General features: G+C 45.1%; 1 protein-coding gene across 1 annotated transcript in view; it reads right to left on the bottom strand.

Moving 5' to 3' along the window:
* Window positions 1-16,126, bottom strand: part of LOC117164216 (temperature-induced paralytic E) — a 124,911-nt gene that overhangs the window by 107,055 nt on the left and 1,730 nt on the right. Inside the window, exons 3-5 of the mRNA XM_076620243.1 lie at window positions 15,453-15,538; window positions 15,135-15,305; window positions 14,735-14,950 (exon numbers count right to left, since the gene is read on the bottom strand). Of these exons, the coding sequence (XP_076476358.1) occupies window positions 14,735-14,950; window positions 15,135-15,305; window positions 15,453-15,538 (473 nt within the window). The remainder of the gene's footprint in view (window positions 1-14,734; window positions 14,951-15,134; window positions 15,306-15,452; window positions 15,539-16,126) is intronic.

The raw sequence follows: 16,126 nt of genomic DNA, 5'->3' as shown, positions 1-16,126 counted from the left end.
TATAGGAAAAATTAGAATACTTTATTGTAAAAACTTTCGCTCATTATCCCTCTACATTACGGAAAAGTTTATAACAAATAAAAATGATATTCAGTTGCGCATAAATTGCAAATATTATAGAAAGTTTAGTATTACGGATTAAATTACAAAGTCTCTATATACCATTGATTAATTTCAATAAATTAAAAAACTTACAGAAGAAATTTGTTTGGAAACTGCATGAAACAAACTTGTGTCAAAGATTTAATTCAATATGATACTTTATTTTTTAAAATGTCATATTCTATAGAGAAAGAATTTATTTATGAAATATCAATTCGGAAAAATATAAAATTCATGAAACGATAAAAGCAAATTATGAGAGATAAATTCTATTATTGATAGGTCACAGTTGAATGTACTTTGTAACATAAATGGAAATCACGCAATTATGGCTCTTGATCGATAACAGAAATAGAAGAATCGTTTAACGAGTTTGTTCAACTGGCACGAATATATCTTCTGAACATGAAACTCATGTATTTCTGACAGAACTTCATTATTTATTGTGTTTGTTAAATTTAATTACGTTTTTATTTATTCCACTTAATCTGTTTTATTTAACTGAAAAAATATAAATGTATGCCAGAAGTTCCTTACACTGTTTGCCAAAATTATGACTCCATCGATTCTTTCTAATATATGATTTGAATAAAATAAATTTTTGAATTATCGACAACATATGAAGCTCAATCAGTTGAATCACGTCTAAACAATTTATATTTCTTCCTTTACAAACATGCTAACGCGAAATAAATATGATATGAAAAGGAACCGGTTAGATCTCTCACAACATACGACTTATACTCATTATACTATGAGGTGTGCATCTGAAATGAATTAACCTACTTTAAAAAGGACATTCAGTAATGGTCGATAATAAAATACATGTTGCTCTATCTGAGTCTTTAAATCGGTAACGATACCATACCGTTCATACTATGAGACAGAATGAATGGTTGCATAAAACGCAGAAGATAAAATAATTAATATGAACTTTTGATTAAATATTAATTTGGGATATTCCATATATAAAATTATTAATTAGAAAATGAACTTCATGCTTCTTTCTTATTAGAGTTATTCATAAAATTACATTTGAAACGTGCGTAAAGTGATCTAATACATTACATATTCAAATCACAAGCAAGGTACAAGATAAAATTATGACGCCTTTGTAACCCCCTTTCAAGTTCCATATTCTGAAATACCGATTGTGCAAAGTATCAGAAGAAATATTTTATATCTTAGACAGAGATAGGAACGTATATTGGATATTTTTGACACGCAATTTTAGGGATCATCTGACTCCCTTTTCATTCTCGTGTCACATGCTACATTATTGATTTTATAATATATAGAATAAGATTATAAGATTATAATCTTCATAATGGTTAAAATAAAAATTGAATGTAACTATGAAATTATAAATTATAAATTGTTATTTTAGATAACACAAAATTCTGTATTTTTTTAGTACTTATGTTATTCATCCTTCATACAGGTTAAATAAATAGATGGATGATTGGAACAGTAATTTTGAACAGAAATTACAATATTCTTAATTCCATTTCGATTTTAACATGATCTGACTCGATAAATGATTTTATCTTTCAAATTGTTAATAATACGAGAAATATAATATTTTTCGATGTTTATTCCATTATTAATTTTTTTTGTATCTTCATCATAATAAATAAATTATAGTACAACTTTAACATAATCTAGACATTAATAACTATTTCAAACCTATATAAAAGCTGATCCAATAATGTAATTAAATTTCCATGTTAAAACTATATTTCTATTTCATGCTAGATGAAAATTATCTTCAATTATTTCTATTACTTATTAATCAATTTCACTTGTCTGACAACGCACGCAAATATGTCGAAATTGTCTACGTTCTAAAATATTCATATACAGTATTAACAATGAAAACGTTTTGCTAGAACACTTACCTTTTTCCAGGAAACCACTCATTCGTGCCCATATAATGCAGATTTCATTACACAAAAACCGTAGGACTGAATATTTCTTATAACAGCGAAAATTTCTCGTACCACTCTATTTCGAAGTTCGTTAACTAATAATCGTTTTATGATGCAACATACGAAATTTCGATTCTCGAATGCGATTTTCGAACGCAATTCTTAAATGAGAAGGGGAGGGGGGAGAACGAATGTTCGCGCCGATTTATCTTAAGATGTGTGAGTTTATTTGACATCCGTAATGGGAGCATTAACATCATAATATTTTCATTGTTATTCTTTCTACATTTATATGCTCTTATTGACTTATTATTACTGTGCGTTCATATAGTGACATGTTCAATGTTATATCGTTATATGAAAGAATCAATCAATCTTTTATGTTCTTTTCTTGTTCTTTCTTTGATTATTATGTATTTAGAGGTTAGAATCACCGGTAGCTTGTATTGTTATGTGGGGAGCACGAGGCGGCTACGGGTTCTCAGGGCGTAGGACCACGCCCTGGGATACCCCGATGAATCTGATATTCTCCTATAGCCGGATGGCGACTGGTCGGCGCCTTTGGCCCCCGCCAGTTTGCCGATCCGGTGCGGAGAACCTCAGAGCAATTGGTGGGCCCGTATCTGCCAAGACCACTCACCTCACCTTCTTGTGGGGCTCCCCGTCACCCTGCACCAGCCTTGACCGGGGCAGGGTGCGAAAGAATGAATGGCACCAGGATGGAAACCCTTATTGACGACCTGGGCGATTTCTGAGAATTAGAATGGATAGAAAAACGAATCAAAGAAACGTTTACGGTGCAGGGGAGGGATACCCCAGCCGCGGGTTGTAAAGCGGGCCCTGCTGTGTCGTCATCGAGCAACCGTGGCCGTCCGGGAGTGGGCCGCCAGGCCCCCAGACATGCTCATGCGTCTGGCGAAGGGGACACGCGAACTGGGGGGTCTCGGAGAGGGTCGGAGGAACCCGACGTTATGACCGTCGGCCCGAGATCTTCGTGGAGCGTGATGCGGTGGCGGCGGCGGCGCGGTGGCGACGGGGGGGGGGGGATCCGACGACGAAATTTCATAGTGCTCTTCCTATTCGACCGTTGCGGGCACGCTCGGCAAGCGGTTGTACCGCAGGATTACCGGGACCGCGGAAAGCACCGCCCCCGCCGCCAACGGTCGCGGCGGAGGCGCGGAACGCCGCTCACAGCGGGAGGACGCGTCCGCCTCTACCATCCGCGGCGGTGCCGACGGCGGCGACAACACGCGAAGCGACGAAACGAGGATCGGACCGATCGACAAGCAAGTAACCGTGAAGGACGCGGAACCGACCCATGATCAGAAAGAGGAGGATGTCGTATACCTGCGAAGGAGGGTGCGCTTTCTGGAGAGAGAGGTCAGTCGTCTCCAAGAGGCAGTGGAATGGCTGACCAAGGAATGCACGGAAAGGGCAGCCAAAGATGACAACAACGACGGTAAAGGACAAGAGGTGGGGATCACCTCTACGAGGGGGACGAAAGAAAATGCTCCCGGGGCCCCAACGGGAACGATTAAGGGTCCCCCTCCAAACAAACAAAGGAAACGGATAGATTCGGTGATCCAGGACCTCGAGATCCACTAGGGGATTTCAAGATCCTGTTGGAGGAGTGTCGGCGAGAAATAATGCCAGGGGGAGCGACCCCCCGGCTACAGACGCTGGCGTCGCCGCAAGAACCGTACAAGCACGATTGCGGCTTGTGAGAGACACTTCTCATCCCAGGCCAGGAGACTGAGAGCAAAGCATCGTGACTGGCCGAGCGGATGGCGGTCACGCTGACGGGTTTGCTCGCCAAGGTAATCGTGCCGCGAAGGGCACGGCCGAGTTAAGAGTAACCGGGCTGGAGGACTCGGTCACCTCAGAGGAGGTGACAGCCGCCATTGCTGAGGCAAGGGGCTGTCACGCCGACGAGGTCAACGTGGGAGTCATACGCTCCGCTCCTCGGGGCCTCGGGTCGGTATGGCTACGCTGCCCGCTCACAACGGCCAGCAAAATCAGCATAGGAGGAGACGCCCGACCAGGAGGTAGAATTAACATAGGCTGGTCAGCGGCGAGGGTTTCCCCTCTCCCTGCACGCTGACTCCAATGCTTCAGATGGAATCGGGTCACGTGCGCCGGGATTGCACATCGACGGCGGACCGATCGCAGCGCTGCTACCGGTGCGGGGCGGAAGGACATCGCGCGGGGACTGCTCACGTCGCACCGTATGGGGTCACCGGCATGCAAACCGCCTGCCCGTAAGAAGAGGGCCGCACAGGAAACAAGGACCGTTCCAGGCGACGGCGGGGACGCGGTGACGAGGAAGGAAACGATGCCGCCGTCAACTGACCCCACGAAGGCCAGAAGAGAGGACAGAGAAGTCGGACACAACGACTGCGAGGGGAACGGCCTGGAGAAGGCTATGGAGACGGAGCCTTCCCCGACGTGAGCCGAAGAAGAGGAGGAGGACAACTGCTCCTGTAGTGCAATCTTAACCGCTCCCGCCGAGCTCAAAACTTAATGTTCCAGAGCCTGACGGAGCGGCGGATTGGTCTGGCGGCAGTGGCCGAGCCGTACAGTATTCCCGACGCGTCTCGAGGCGCTGGGGATCTGATCGGCTTGGTCACCATATTCTGGACCGGGATCGCGGGAAGCCCCTCCTGCTCGGTGATCGAGCGGGGATGGGGCTTCGTGGCCGTGAAATGGGGCGACCTGGCCGTGGTGGCCGTCTACGTGTCGCCCAACATCAGCCGGACAGAATACGCCTCCTTTCTGGACGGACTCGCAGCTTGCGCGAGGTGTTTGGGCGCCTGCCCGTCACTGGTTCTCGGGGACTTCAACGCCCACTCAACGGCGTGGGGCCCCCGCAGAACCAACGGAAGGGGGCGCAACGTGCAGGACTGGACGGCCGCACTCGACCTCTGGCTTATGAACCGGGGGTCGTCCAGCACGTGCGTGGCGGGGGGGGGCGAGTCCATAGTGGACCTCACATAGGCAAACCCTGCAGCATCCCGCCGTGTTTCCGGTTGGGAGGTCTCCTCCGGGGGACCCACTCGGACGACCTCTACATCTTGATGAAGGTGGCGGTTGGCGACGCGATGGGCGACCGTTCGTTGGGTGCGCCCATCGGCCCACCGGGAAGGAGAAGAAAATTCCCGCGGTGGGTTGTGACCCGCGGCGACGAGGACTTCATGGCGGCAGCCGCTATAGCCGTCGCTTGGTTGGAAGAATCCCCGACCGACGAGGACGCGGAAGCGGGAGCGACCCGGCTGAGGCGCGACATGCACGCGATCTGCGATTCGTGTATGCCGCGGTCTGGAGCCCCGCGCCGCTCCGGCACGGTGTACTGGTGGTCCGAGGAGATCGCTCCGCTCCGCGAGGCGTTCATCCACGCTCGGCGTGCCGTCCAGGAGGCGAAGAGGCATGGCCAGCCTCGACTCTGATCCCTGGGGGCGCCCTTACAAGATGGTATTGAACAAACTGCGTCCATGGGCGCCTCCCTTAACGGAGAGCATGGACCCCCGGTTCCTGGAGGGGGTCGTCGGCACCCCAACGAACGATTGAGATGGCAGCTCTACCGAAGAGGAGGAGCCGGAGTCTCAGCCGCCGGAAGAAGAACCGCGTGTCACCGATGGAGTCCCGGCCCGCCTGTGGAAGGACGTCGCTGGGGTCTTGGTCCCGAGACTAATGCGTCTGTTCGACGGATGCCTGATCGAGGTGAATTCCCCGCTTCGTGGAAGGAGGGGCGGGTGGTCCTGTTGCCAAAGCAGGGCGATCTCCGGACTCGCCTTCCGTCTTCCGGCCGGTATGCTTTTTGGACGAGGCGGTCAAGCTGCTGGAGAGAGTGGTGGCTGCCCGCCTGGAGTTGGATTTGTCCTGGAGTGTTTCCGGACTGCACGACTGCCAGTTCAATTTCCGGAGGGGGCGGTCTACGACCGACGCTATCGCCTGTGTCCGCTCCCTTGTCGAGGGGGCCGAGCGGCGTGGTTACGTGGTGTTGGCCGTGTCGCTGGACGTGGTCAACGCCTTCAACAGCATCCCCTGAGATAGGGTATGCCGGGCCCTCGAATTTCATCGGGTTCCTGCGGGGTGTGGTCCGGGCGTTCCTCCGGGACCGGAGTATCGTCTACACCGTCCGGGGCGGAGGGGTGACCGGGAGGGATGTATACCGCAGGGTCCCGCAGGGTTCGGTGTTGGGTCCGTTGCTGTGGAACATCGCGTAAGACGCGGTGCTTCGGACGCCGATGTCTCCGAACTCGGCACTGGCGTGCTACGCCGACGACACGTTGGTGCTGGCCTGGGGCACTGCATGGGATGGAACCGTCCTTTTGGCGGAGCTGGCGGTGGCCTGCGTGGTCGCCGAGATCAAGGGATTGGGACTGAAGGTGTCCCCTGAGAAGTCCGAGGCAATGTGGTTTTGCCGCAAGGCTGATCACGGGACGCCTCCAGCGGGTTACAGCCTGAGGTTGGAAGGGGCTAAGATCGGGGTCGAAACCAGCATGAAATATCTGGGCCTGACCCTCGACAGCCATTGGACCTTCGGCGCTCACTTCGAGCTCTTGGCACCGCCTGTTGAGGCGGCGGCGAACGCCTTAGGACGTTTGCTGCCTCAGTTGGGCGGGCCCGACGTCGGAGTGCGTCGGCTGTATGCCGGCATGGTGCGATCGAGGCTCCTCTACGGAGCTCCGATCTGAGTGGAGGACCTGATGACCAACCGTCGCAGTCTCCTAACGGTCAGGAGGCTGCACAGGATGGTGGCCATCAGGGTAGTGAGGGGCTTCCGCACCATTTCGGCGGCAGCAGCGGCGGTGCTCGCCGGGTTTCCCCCGTTCGGGAGCCAACGTCAGGGTTCGGGCTCGGCGGGCTTTGCTCGACAGATGGCGCGCCAGCCTCGACACGAGAGCGGGTGCGCCGGGGATAAGTGTCCTCGGGGCCGTGCTTCCAAATTGGAACGTTTGGTTGGACGGCGGCGGGTCTCCCCTGACCTACAGGGTGACGCTGGTGCTCATCGGACACGGTTGTTTCGGTGAGTATCTGCACCGAATCTGGAAAGAGGTGACCGCGCGCTGCCACCACTGCAATGCGAGCGTAGACTCGGCGCAGCACACGCTGGAACACTGCCCGTCGTGGGCGCGGCCGCGCCGCGACCTCATCGTGGAAATCGGATGGGACCTCTCGCCGCCGACGATCCTCGAGGCATTGTTGGTAAGCGAGAGAAGGAGGGCCGTGACCTCCTTCTGTGAGCAAGTTATGCTTTGAAAAGAGGCCACGGAGATGGTGAGGGTGCGGTACTCTCACCCTAAGAGGAGTGACCGGCGAGGGCGCGGCAGAGGCCGTGGACGCGCTTCGGTGAGGCGCGCTAGGTCCGCCGCGCCCCCCGGTGGGGTGCAAACTTAGACGCTGGCAGCTCAGCGCCCCGGGGCCGCAAAGCAGCTCGGTAGGGGAACCGAACTGCCTGACATGGCGGCTCCGGTGACGAGGCGCGGTGTGACGTGGCCGCACATCGCTCCATTAGGGGACGTATTGAGCGAAGGGGGGGGGCGGTGCATCGTTCACGTCGGTTCTCTGGCCCCTCTCGATCGCAGCCGGGACGGTCATCGTGGAGGTTTTAGTCGGTTGGAGTCCGGCACTACCACGCCGCTTTTCTCCAGAAGCGACCTGGTGTCCGTGCGGATTTCCTCTACGTTAATAAAAAAAAAAGCTTGTATTGTTATGTAGATGTCGAAACGATATCTAAGAACTCGATTATTTCTACATATTTGTATATATATATATATATATATGTATTTCATAATTGGTGTTAGTTTTATCAAAATTTTTGAAGGTCTTGAATGCTTTTATACAGATTATTGCGATTGCGTGATTGACTTCAGAGGTGATTGTACTATCGACGCCATGCTGATTGATGTTTAATCTGATGACTTTTCATGTTGTTAGGACGTTTGATTTATTGTAACAAAGCCAAACGTACGTATATGTTTTTATTGTTTTCTTATTGGATTGCACGTAGCATTTGGTGAAGATTTTAGATTTATTTTGTGATATACAAGTTTTAGTTTGTAATGAATATCTAGTATATCTCATTATAGACAATTATACATATATGTATCTTGTTCAGAATGTTAAAGTGAAGGTAATAAAAATTAGAAAATTTACTATTTTTGCTTCAAATACATTTAATCATTTCTTTTATCTCAAATAGGAATATATTGGAACTCATATTGGAACTACTATTTCATTGTATTGTAGCATAGAAACTTGCAGTAGATTCAACTATTTGACACTATTAAGAAAACAAAATGCACGTTCATCACAGTTAGGTTCATATTCAATCTTCATAATATGATGTTAACGAAAAATTAATAACAACCACTTAATAGTTAAGCTTTACAAAGCAGTAGCTTTTTCTAAACAAACGTTCGGTGAATAAGAAGAAGATAAAAAATATGTAAACAGTATCTTGTTTCTTCCGTTATATTTCCTCCCTTCCTAACACACCTTTATTAAGATATTAAATCGTTTTTACTTTCACAGAATGCTCGTAATCGCGCGCAGTGCGGTCGATAGAATCAATGTTTGCAGCGTAGTAGTATTTTTAATATTCTCAAGACCACAGTATCTCTCACTAAATTCAATTATAATAAAGATTTAATGCCAGTATATATTTTAATTTTATTCAGGAAATGTGTACGCGAAATTAGAATCAGTGCATATTCGCCGATCATTACTTAAATGGACGTATTAATAGTTTTTTCATTTGTTTGTACATATTATATGTGTTTTTAAATATTCGTTTCCGGTATTAGAGCCAATGATCAACTTTTCTTAAGATGTAATGGCGTTCCAAAAATTAATGACGTAAATATTTTTCTATATATTGTACTTTTTTAAATTTTGTTCTTGATTTAATTGTTATTAAGGAACAAGTAAACCAGTAATTTGGGAAGTTTCAAATTTGTATTCTTCTATCAAAATAAAATTCAGGTTAACACAAAGCCTTAATATTGCATTTTAACCTTCATTATTATTAGAGTTTTAAATGTCATAGAATCCATATTTGACTACTTTTATTTTTTTAAATAATCTGTGACTTCAAGAACAATTATAATATTCTTTGTTTTCTTTAAGATTCTACAGCTTCCACCTTCTTCAATGGGGTCCAATGATTCTTTCTCAATCTATCTTGGTCTATCTTGATTCGTGATGACGCGTACCTCTGAGTTACTGTAACGTCCTTCACATCGAACTGTGGTGAGTTTCATATATTTTGTTTCTCCAGTCGCCTAATCATGCCATGGGATGAAAGGTCCGAATCGATGCAAGTGACTGGTTATATTCTGTAGAATTTTTTTACGATCGTAGTGGCATTTATTATATACAGAATGAGTAGAAACATTTCTAGTGTTTCATTTATTAGTTTAGGTCTTCCTGCGCATCGCGTAACTTCATAGCAATAATATGATATTGAGATGATTAATTTTTCATTAATAATATAAATATACCGGTGCATGTGCAGCATGTCCTGGCCGTTGTGGAGGACAGGAAAGCCGAAACGCGAATCTGGATCGCCGATAGTATACACGAGATCAGCCCGGATCCAGGACGGATTGTCGCGGTCAGCGCAAAATAACTGCGGTAATCAGTTCACCTGCACAAAACGTCGGAGCAAGCGATCCTTTGGCCACCACCATCAACGTGTTGAGCGAACGGATGACCCAAATGCAAGCGCAAATAAATGCGCTGAGTCTAGGTAGTACCCGCTCTGCACAAAGACGAAGCCGGAGTCGTCGGAGATCGACTTCAAGAGACTGACTACAGCAGTTCGGACTTTGTTACTACCACGCATTCCACACATTTCAAGAACGCGCGAAGAAGTGCCGTCCCCCATGCACTTGGAATACGGGAAACGGAACCACCCGTCCGTAAACGCGGCAAGCGATGACGGCCTAGTATCCCGCCGTATATTCGTGATGGACAGGTACTCAAACATCTCCTTTCTAGTGGACATCGGCGCCGACATATGCGTATATCCGCGCAACAAAATACATGGCCCCGCGAACAGAAGCGAGTACGAACTGTTCGCGGCCAACGGAACGCAGATCGCAACGTACGGTACCATCGCGATTAACCTAAACCTGTCCCTAAGACGAGTCTTCAAATAGCGTTTTACAGTAGCCGACGTCCAAGCGCCCATCATCGGCATGGATTTTTTGAGCCGCTATGGGTTGCTCGTGGACCCGCGAAAGAAAAGATTCCTCGACACGACAACCCAGTTGTCATCAATGGGATACGCTGCCACGGCCGACGAAGTATCGATAAAAACTATTATCGGCGAATCAGTTTACCACCAACTCTTGGCGGAATTTCCAGACCTAACTCGTCCACAGGTTTTCGGAAGAGAGAAGACTCGACACGATGTGATACACCACATCGAAACCACACCCGGCACACCTGTCTATAGCAAACCCCGCCGCCTCGCATCTGATCGACTTCAACAGGTTAAAGCAGAGTTTGAAACGATGATCGAGCAAGGCGTGAAGAAGGATGGGAACCTACTACCATGTGGCGACTATCGTGCATTGAACGCTCGCACCGTACCCAACAGGTACACGCCGCCACATATCGAAGACTTCGCGCAATATCTACATGGTAAGAATAGCTTTTCAAAAATCGATCTTGTTCGTACATATCATCAAATTCCGATTGCGCCCGAAGACAATCGAGAAAACCGCGATAACGACACCTTTCGGACTTTTCGAAGCAACCAACATGATGTTTGGACTTCGGAACGCGGCGCGAACACGTCAACGATTCGTCGACGAAATCACACATGGTCTCGATTTCGTCTACGCGTACATCGATGACTTTCTCATAACTCCGGAAAACGAAAAACAACATCGCGAACATTCGTCAATCCTGTTCAACCGCCTCAACGATTACGGTGTAGTGATAGACCGCACGGAATGCGAATTCGGCGCGCATGAAATCACATTCCTCGGATATATGGTAAACTTCGACGGAATTAAGCCGCTGGCCGAACGTGTCGAATCGATCGTAAATATTTTGAAGCCCGCGAACGTTAAGCAGCTACGTAGGTACCTCGGTATGATTAACTTCTACCGACATTTCATACCGGGGACCACGAAAATATTTCAGCCACTTAATGACCTGTTAAAAGGTGCGAAAAAGAGCAACGCGCCCATTGAGTGGTCGGAACAATCTGAAAACAGCTTTCGCGAATCAAAACGTGCCTTCGCGAACGCCACAATGCTAGCGCATCCGATACCAGGTGCGCCCGTCAGCCTCGCGGTAGACGCGTCCGATTACGCAATAGGTACAGTATTGCAACAACGCGCGAACGACGAATGGCAGCCGCTAGGGTTCGTCACGAAATCCTTGACCCCCGCGCAGCGAAAATATAGCGCGTATGATCGCGAACTACTCGTGATGTACACCGTGGTCAAACGTTTTCGACAGAAGGCCGTAGAAGGCAGAAATTTCGCAATATACACCGATCACAAGCCCTTGACATACGTATACAACTAAAATCTAGAGAAATGCTCGCCGCGACAATTTCGATATTTAGATTATATTGGTCAATTTACAACCGACATTCATCACATAAAAAGTCTAAACAACGATGTAGCCGACGCTTTGCCACGCATCGCAGCGATAGGAAAGTCCGTAGATCGCCAAACGCTCGCCGCCGAGCAAGAAAATGACACCGAGCTACGCGAATTAGTCAAATCCGATACATACGCGTTACACCTAAAAAAGATACGTTTTCTCGATTACGACATAGAAATATATTGCGACGTATCGGACGACACCGTACGACCGTATGTTCCGAAATCTTTGCGACGCAACGTATTTAACTCGTTACGTGGACTTTCCCATTCAGCGATACGCGTTACACAAAAATTGGTGACGACGCGTTTCGTCTGGCCTTCGATAAACAAGGATTACCGAACTTGGACACTACAATGTATCTCGTGTCAACAATGTAAAGTCACCAGGCACATATCCTCACCCATCGGAACATTCGGAGAGTTAGGCCGATTCGAACACATACACATAAACAGTATCGTGATGCAGTATTCGCAAGGCTATTGATATTGTCTAACGTGTATCGACCATTTTTCGCGTTGGCCCGAAGCCATTCCCATCGTCGATATAAAAGCGGCAATCGTTGCTTCGACCCTCCTTTCTACATGGATATCTCGTTTCGGCGTGTCTTTTAAAATAACATCATAACCAAAGACGCCAATTCGAATCAAAATTATTTGAGGAATTATGCCGGTTGCTCGGCATTAAGCATTTGCGCATGACGACCTAACACCCTGCGTCCAACGGGATGGTAGAGCGTTTGCACCATCAACTGAAAGCAGCAATCAAATGCCACGATATAAGCAACTGGGTAGAAATCTTGCCAATTGTTTTATTGGGGATACGAACTGCTATAAAGGAGGATCTGAACGCAATGGCAGCCGAAATGGTTTATGACACCGGCATACGATTGCCGGCAGAATTCTTCGTACCAGCGAAGCAACAGGCCAATTCCGAACACGCAAATCGTTTAAAAGAACGGATAGAAAAATCAGACCACACCCGATCACACGACACGGCGCGAAGAAAACTTTCGTTTTCCGCTAACTAAAAATATCGCCCTATGTATTTTTACGCTGCCTTTACAACCACCCTACGACGGGCCATATAAGGTGATACAGCAAGGCGAAAAAAATTGTACAATAGAAATAAACAATAAACATATAAAGGTATCCATAAACCGATTAAAACCCACTTTTATTGTAACCGACGATATCGAACATCAGCAGCTCGAAAATAGCGCAGGAACCCACGATGTGTTCACATCGCGCAAAACCCCAACAATGCAAAATACTAAACGAGCACAACAAAGCGAAGGTGACTCAAGAAGTCATTACACCACGCGCGCGGACAGGAAAGTTCACTTTGTAGGCAGGTTGTAGATAAGTTAGTACATAAGATCTACCTGTGTAAAAAAAAAAGATTAACGTAAGGGCTGTAGCGGCACTCGACAAAGACTCTGTCCATCGAACAAGATGATTGCCAGACGTCGGAACATTTTTATAGCATATTTTCTACCTAACCTAAAGACCCGCTATAAACCTTAGGATTTCTCTAACTAAGGTTCTTCAAACGAGCAAATATCCTTTGTTTTAGCATTTCCTAAAGTTTATTACATACTATAGAAAGATACGGGAAATATGGTTTTTCTCACGTACGATGCTTCCCATTAGCAAAATTCTTTCGAGGGCGATTAGCATCTTTCCTCAACCACCGACCTAGAGATTAACTAATTAACAGTAACGTCCATTTTCCTCACTTTCCTAATGAAAATTTTCCTCGACGAAGCCGATGATCTTGTATCCTTAGACACACCCATCATAGTTTTCTTCTGCAGCATCATCATGACGGAAAGTCAGCCAAGAGTCGAGTCTCGAGTCGTCAATCGATAGTCTCCAGTCAGCAGTCGTTTGTTGGTAGTCGATAGTTGACTAGGTCCCTCGACGCAATCATCATCCGAACTCGCTCCGCACACTCTGCTGAATCGCTATCGTAACGCATTGTCTAGAAGTCGAACTTGTAACCGCGAAACGCGAAGCGCGAACCGCTAATTGTAATCGCAAGCTCTACGCAAAGTGTACAACGAGAATATTTGTTAATTAGTATATTGTTAACTATACTCTAGTTTTTCTTCAGCACATATCATGACTAACCACTTGAAAAGATTTAATTAAAATCTTATCCTTAGGATTTTTTAATCAATTTTTTTTAAGATTTAGGTTGCTTTTTTCGCATAACGAGCAAGGATTAATTGTTTCGTAAATGTATGTATAAGAAAAGGAAAATTTATTTGAAGATTAATAAACCTTACGTAGAAAGGAATGGATGAGAATTACTGTTCCAATCAACTGTTTCATAACATTTAGAATATATAAAACAAGGACGTACAATGTACAAGCACTGTAAAGATACAAAATTCTCTAGTTTACTTTTAATAGTAAAATATTCTGTTTTATGCATATCTTATTTGTAATTTCATAACAACATTTAATTTCTTTCCCAACCACTGATAACATTGGAATTTTACATATTCTATACTGAATCGGCAACGTTGAAGATGACAAGGCTTAAAATGATACGTGAGCTTCAATGCCTCCCAGAATTAGGAGAAAAAAAGTACATTGTATTGTGTTTCTACTTTTCAATACTATACTCGAATAATATATAGTACAATGTGAAATAATAAGAGTGGATGATGAAACTTACTTAAATACTTACTCATTGGAAGGGAAGATATGTAATACTTACCGTCAGTAGATATTTTTCTAACATGCAAGGTATAGATAGAAAATAGTTTTCTTGTTTTGTACAAACATCTTAATAATTATGGGATATGTCTTTAGTACTATTACATTATCAATAACGTAACTTACAATTAATAGTTAGCATCGATTAGTACATTAGAAAATGTAGACATCAACTATCACAATATCACCTTTTCAGAAAACAATGTATATTAGTACTAATTGGGAAATTTAAATTTTGCCTTTAAATTATTTCAGAAATCTATTATAGGTAACGTTTCAAAGTTGCAACTCAAATATATGTACGTACAAAAGAGAAAACTACTTTATCAACAAAACGGAAGCTTCACTTACCTTGAGCTGTTCCTGTCGCTTATAGGCGTGTAGCATTAGTTGTTTCCTTTCCTCTTCTGACATTAATGGTTCACGAGCAGGTCTTCCGCCTCCTCTTTTCTGCAGCTTGATAATAATCTTTGTCTTTTCGTTCATCCCGACATAATCCTTTAATTTCGTCCCTGGTAATAATTCTTTTCCTGAGAACCAAAGTTGTGCCAGTTGCACATCTATAACCTGCGATCATCAAATGTATCCTATAGCATCTACAAAGTTCTAATCGAACAATTACCAATAATTATATAAATAAAAAATGGTTTGTTATTTTCAAATAATTTTTATTTATTCAAGTATCATTTGAATAAAATTTTATTCGATTTAATCTATTTGAAATGTTAGTCAAATAAACTCGAACTCTGACCTCGAGCGATGCTTGAGTGCCGCTCAAATCCTCCGTGTTCTCGAATTCCTGACGGATAATATCATGAGGAGGAAGCCCCATTGGATAAACGATCGTCACGGCACCCCTTAGAATGTCCAATGCCTCTTGCACGGTTTTCTGTGTCACCAGCTTTTCTTGCTGCACCAACTTCTACGAAGTCCAAAAACGAGAGAAAAGACGCCAGAAACACATTAGTAGAACACATAGGGCGGAAACGAGAAAAGTCTATCCTTCAGTTGATAAAAACAAGAAACGAGGAACATACACATACACACAGACATATAGGATGAAAATTACCTTCGATACCATAGTTCGTGCCTCTTCGATCGTTTTCTTCAAGACCTCCTGCATCTTCACGTTAGGCTGTTTGCCATTTCTGCGGCCTGAAACATGGAAACCACTCGTGGTAACATTCTGGCTGGGACTGGCAAGCAATTAATGCAACGATTACAAGCCCATTCGAAGCAACAAAAATCCTGGTTGAGCCAATTTCTCGCCTGCGTTGCACGCTCCATTCCCGATAACCATATATTTGCATGCGCCCTAAGCGCGGCCGTTTAGAGCGGCGTAAAATAAACTGCATCGTTATTCCCTTCCCTTGGCTCAAAAGTCCGTCGCTTGTATATACGAGATTAAAAATATAATTTGTCATCAAAAAATTCTTCACCTTTTTACGATATTTTAACTTTTTTTTTTAGGTATATATGTTTTGATTTATATAATTTATAATTCCTAACTATCTTAGCATTTCTAAGAAAAATAATGTACATTGTACATAATCATTGACGATAAAATTGTAGTTAGATCTTCGTAAACAAATTTCATGCACACAAGATATTTCATTTAATATTAATAGTACTCTTGAATCCTATTATATCTATAAAATTCTATAAATTAACTCTTTCACATCCACGGAAAGGATGTTTCATAGAATGAATTCTACAGAATCCGTATAATTTCTATCAGCGACC

This window comes from Bombus vancouverensis, chromosome 7, assembly GCF_051014615.1.
Source record: "Bombus vancouverensis nearcticus chromosome 7, iyBomVanc1_principal, whole genome shotgun sequence".
Lineage (NCBI taxonomy): Eukaryota > Metazoa > Arthropoda > Insecta > Hymenoptera > Apidae > Bombus > Bombus vancouverensis.
The sequence above is the reverse complement of the archived record's forward strand: the minus strand, read 5'-3'. Positions and strand labels throughout refer to the sequence as shown.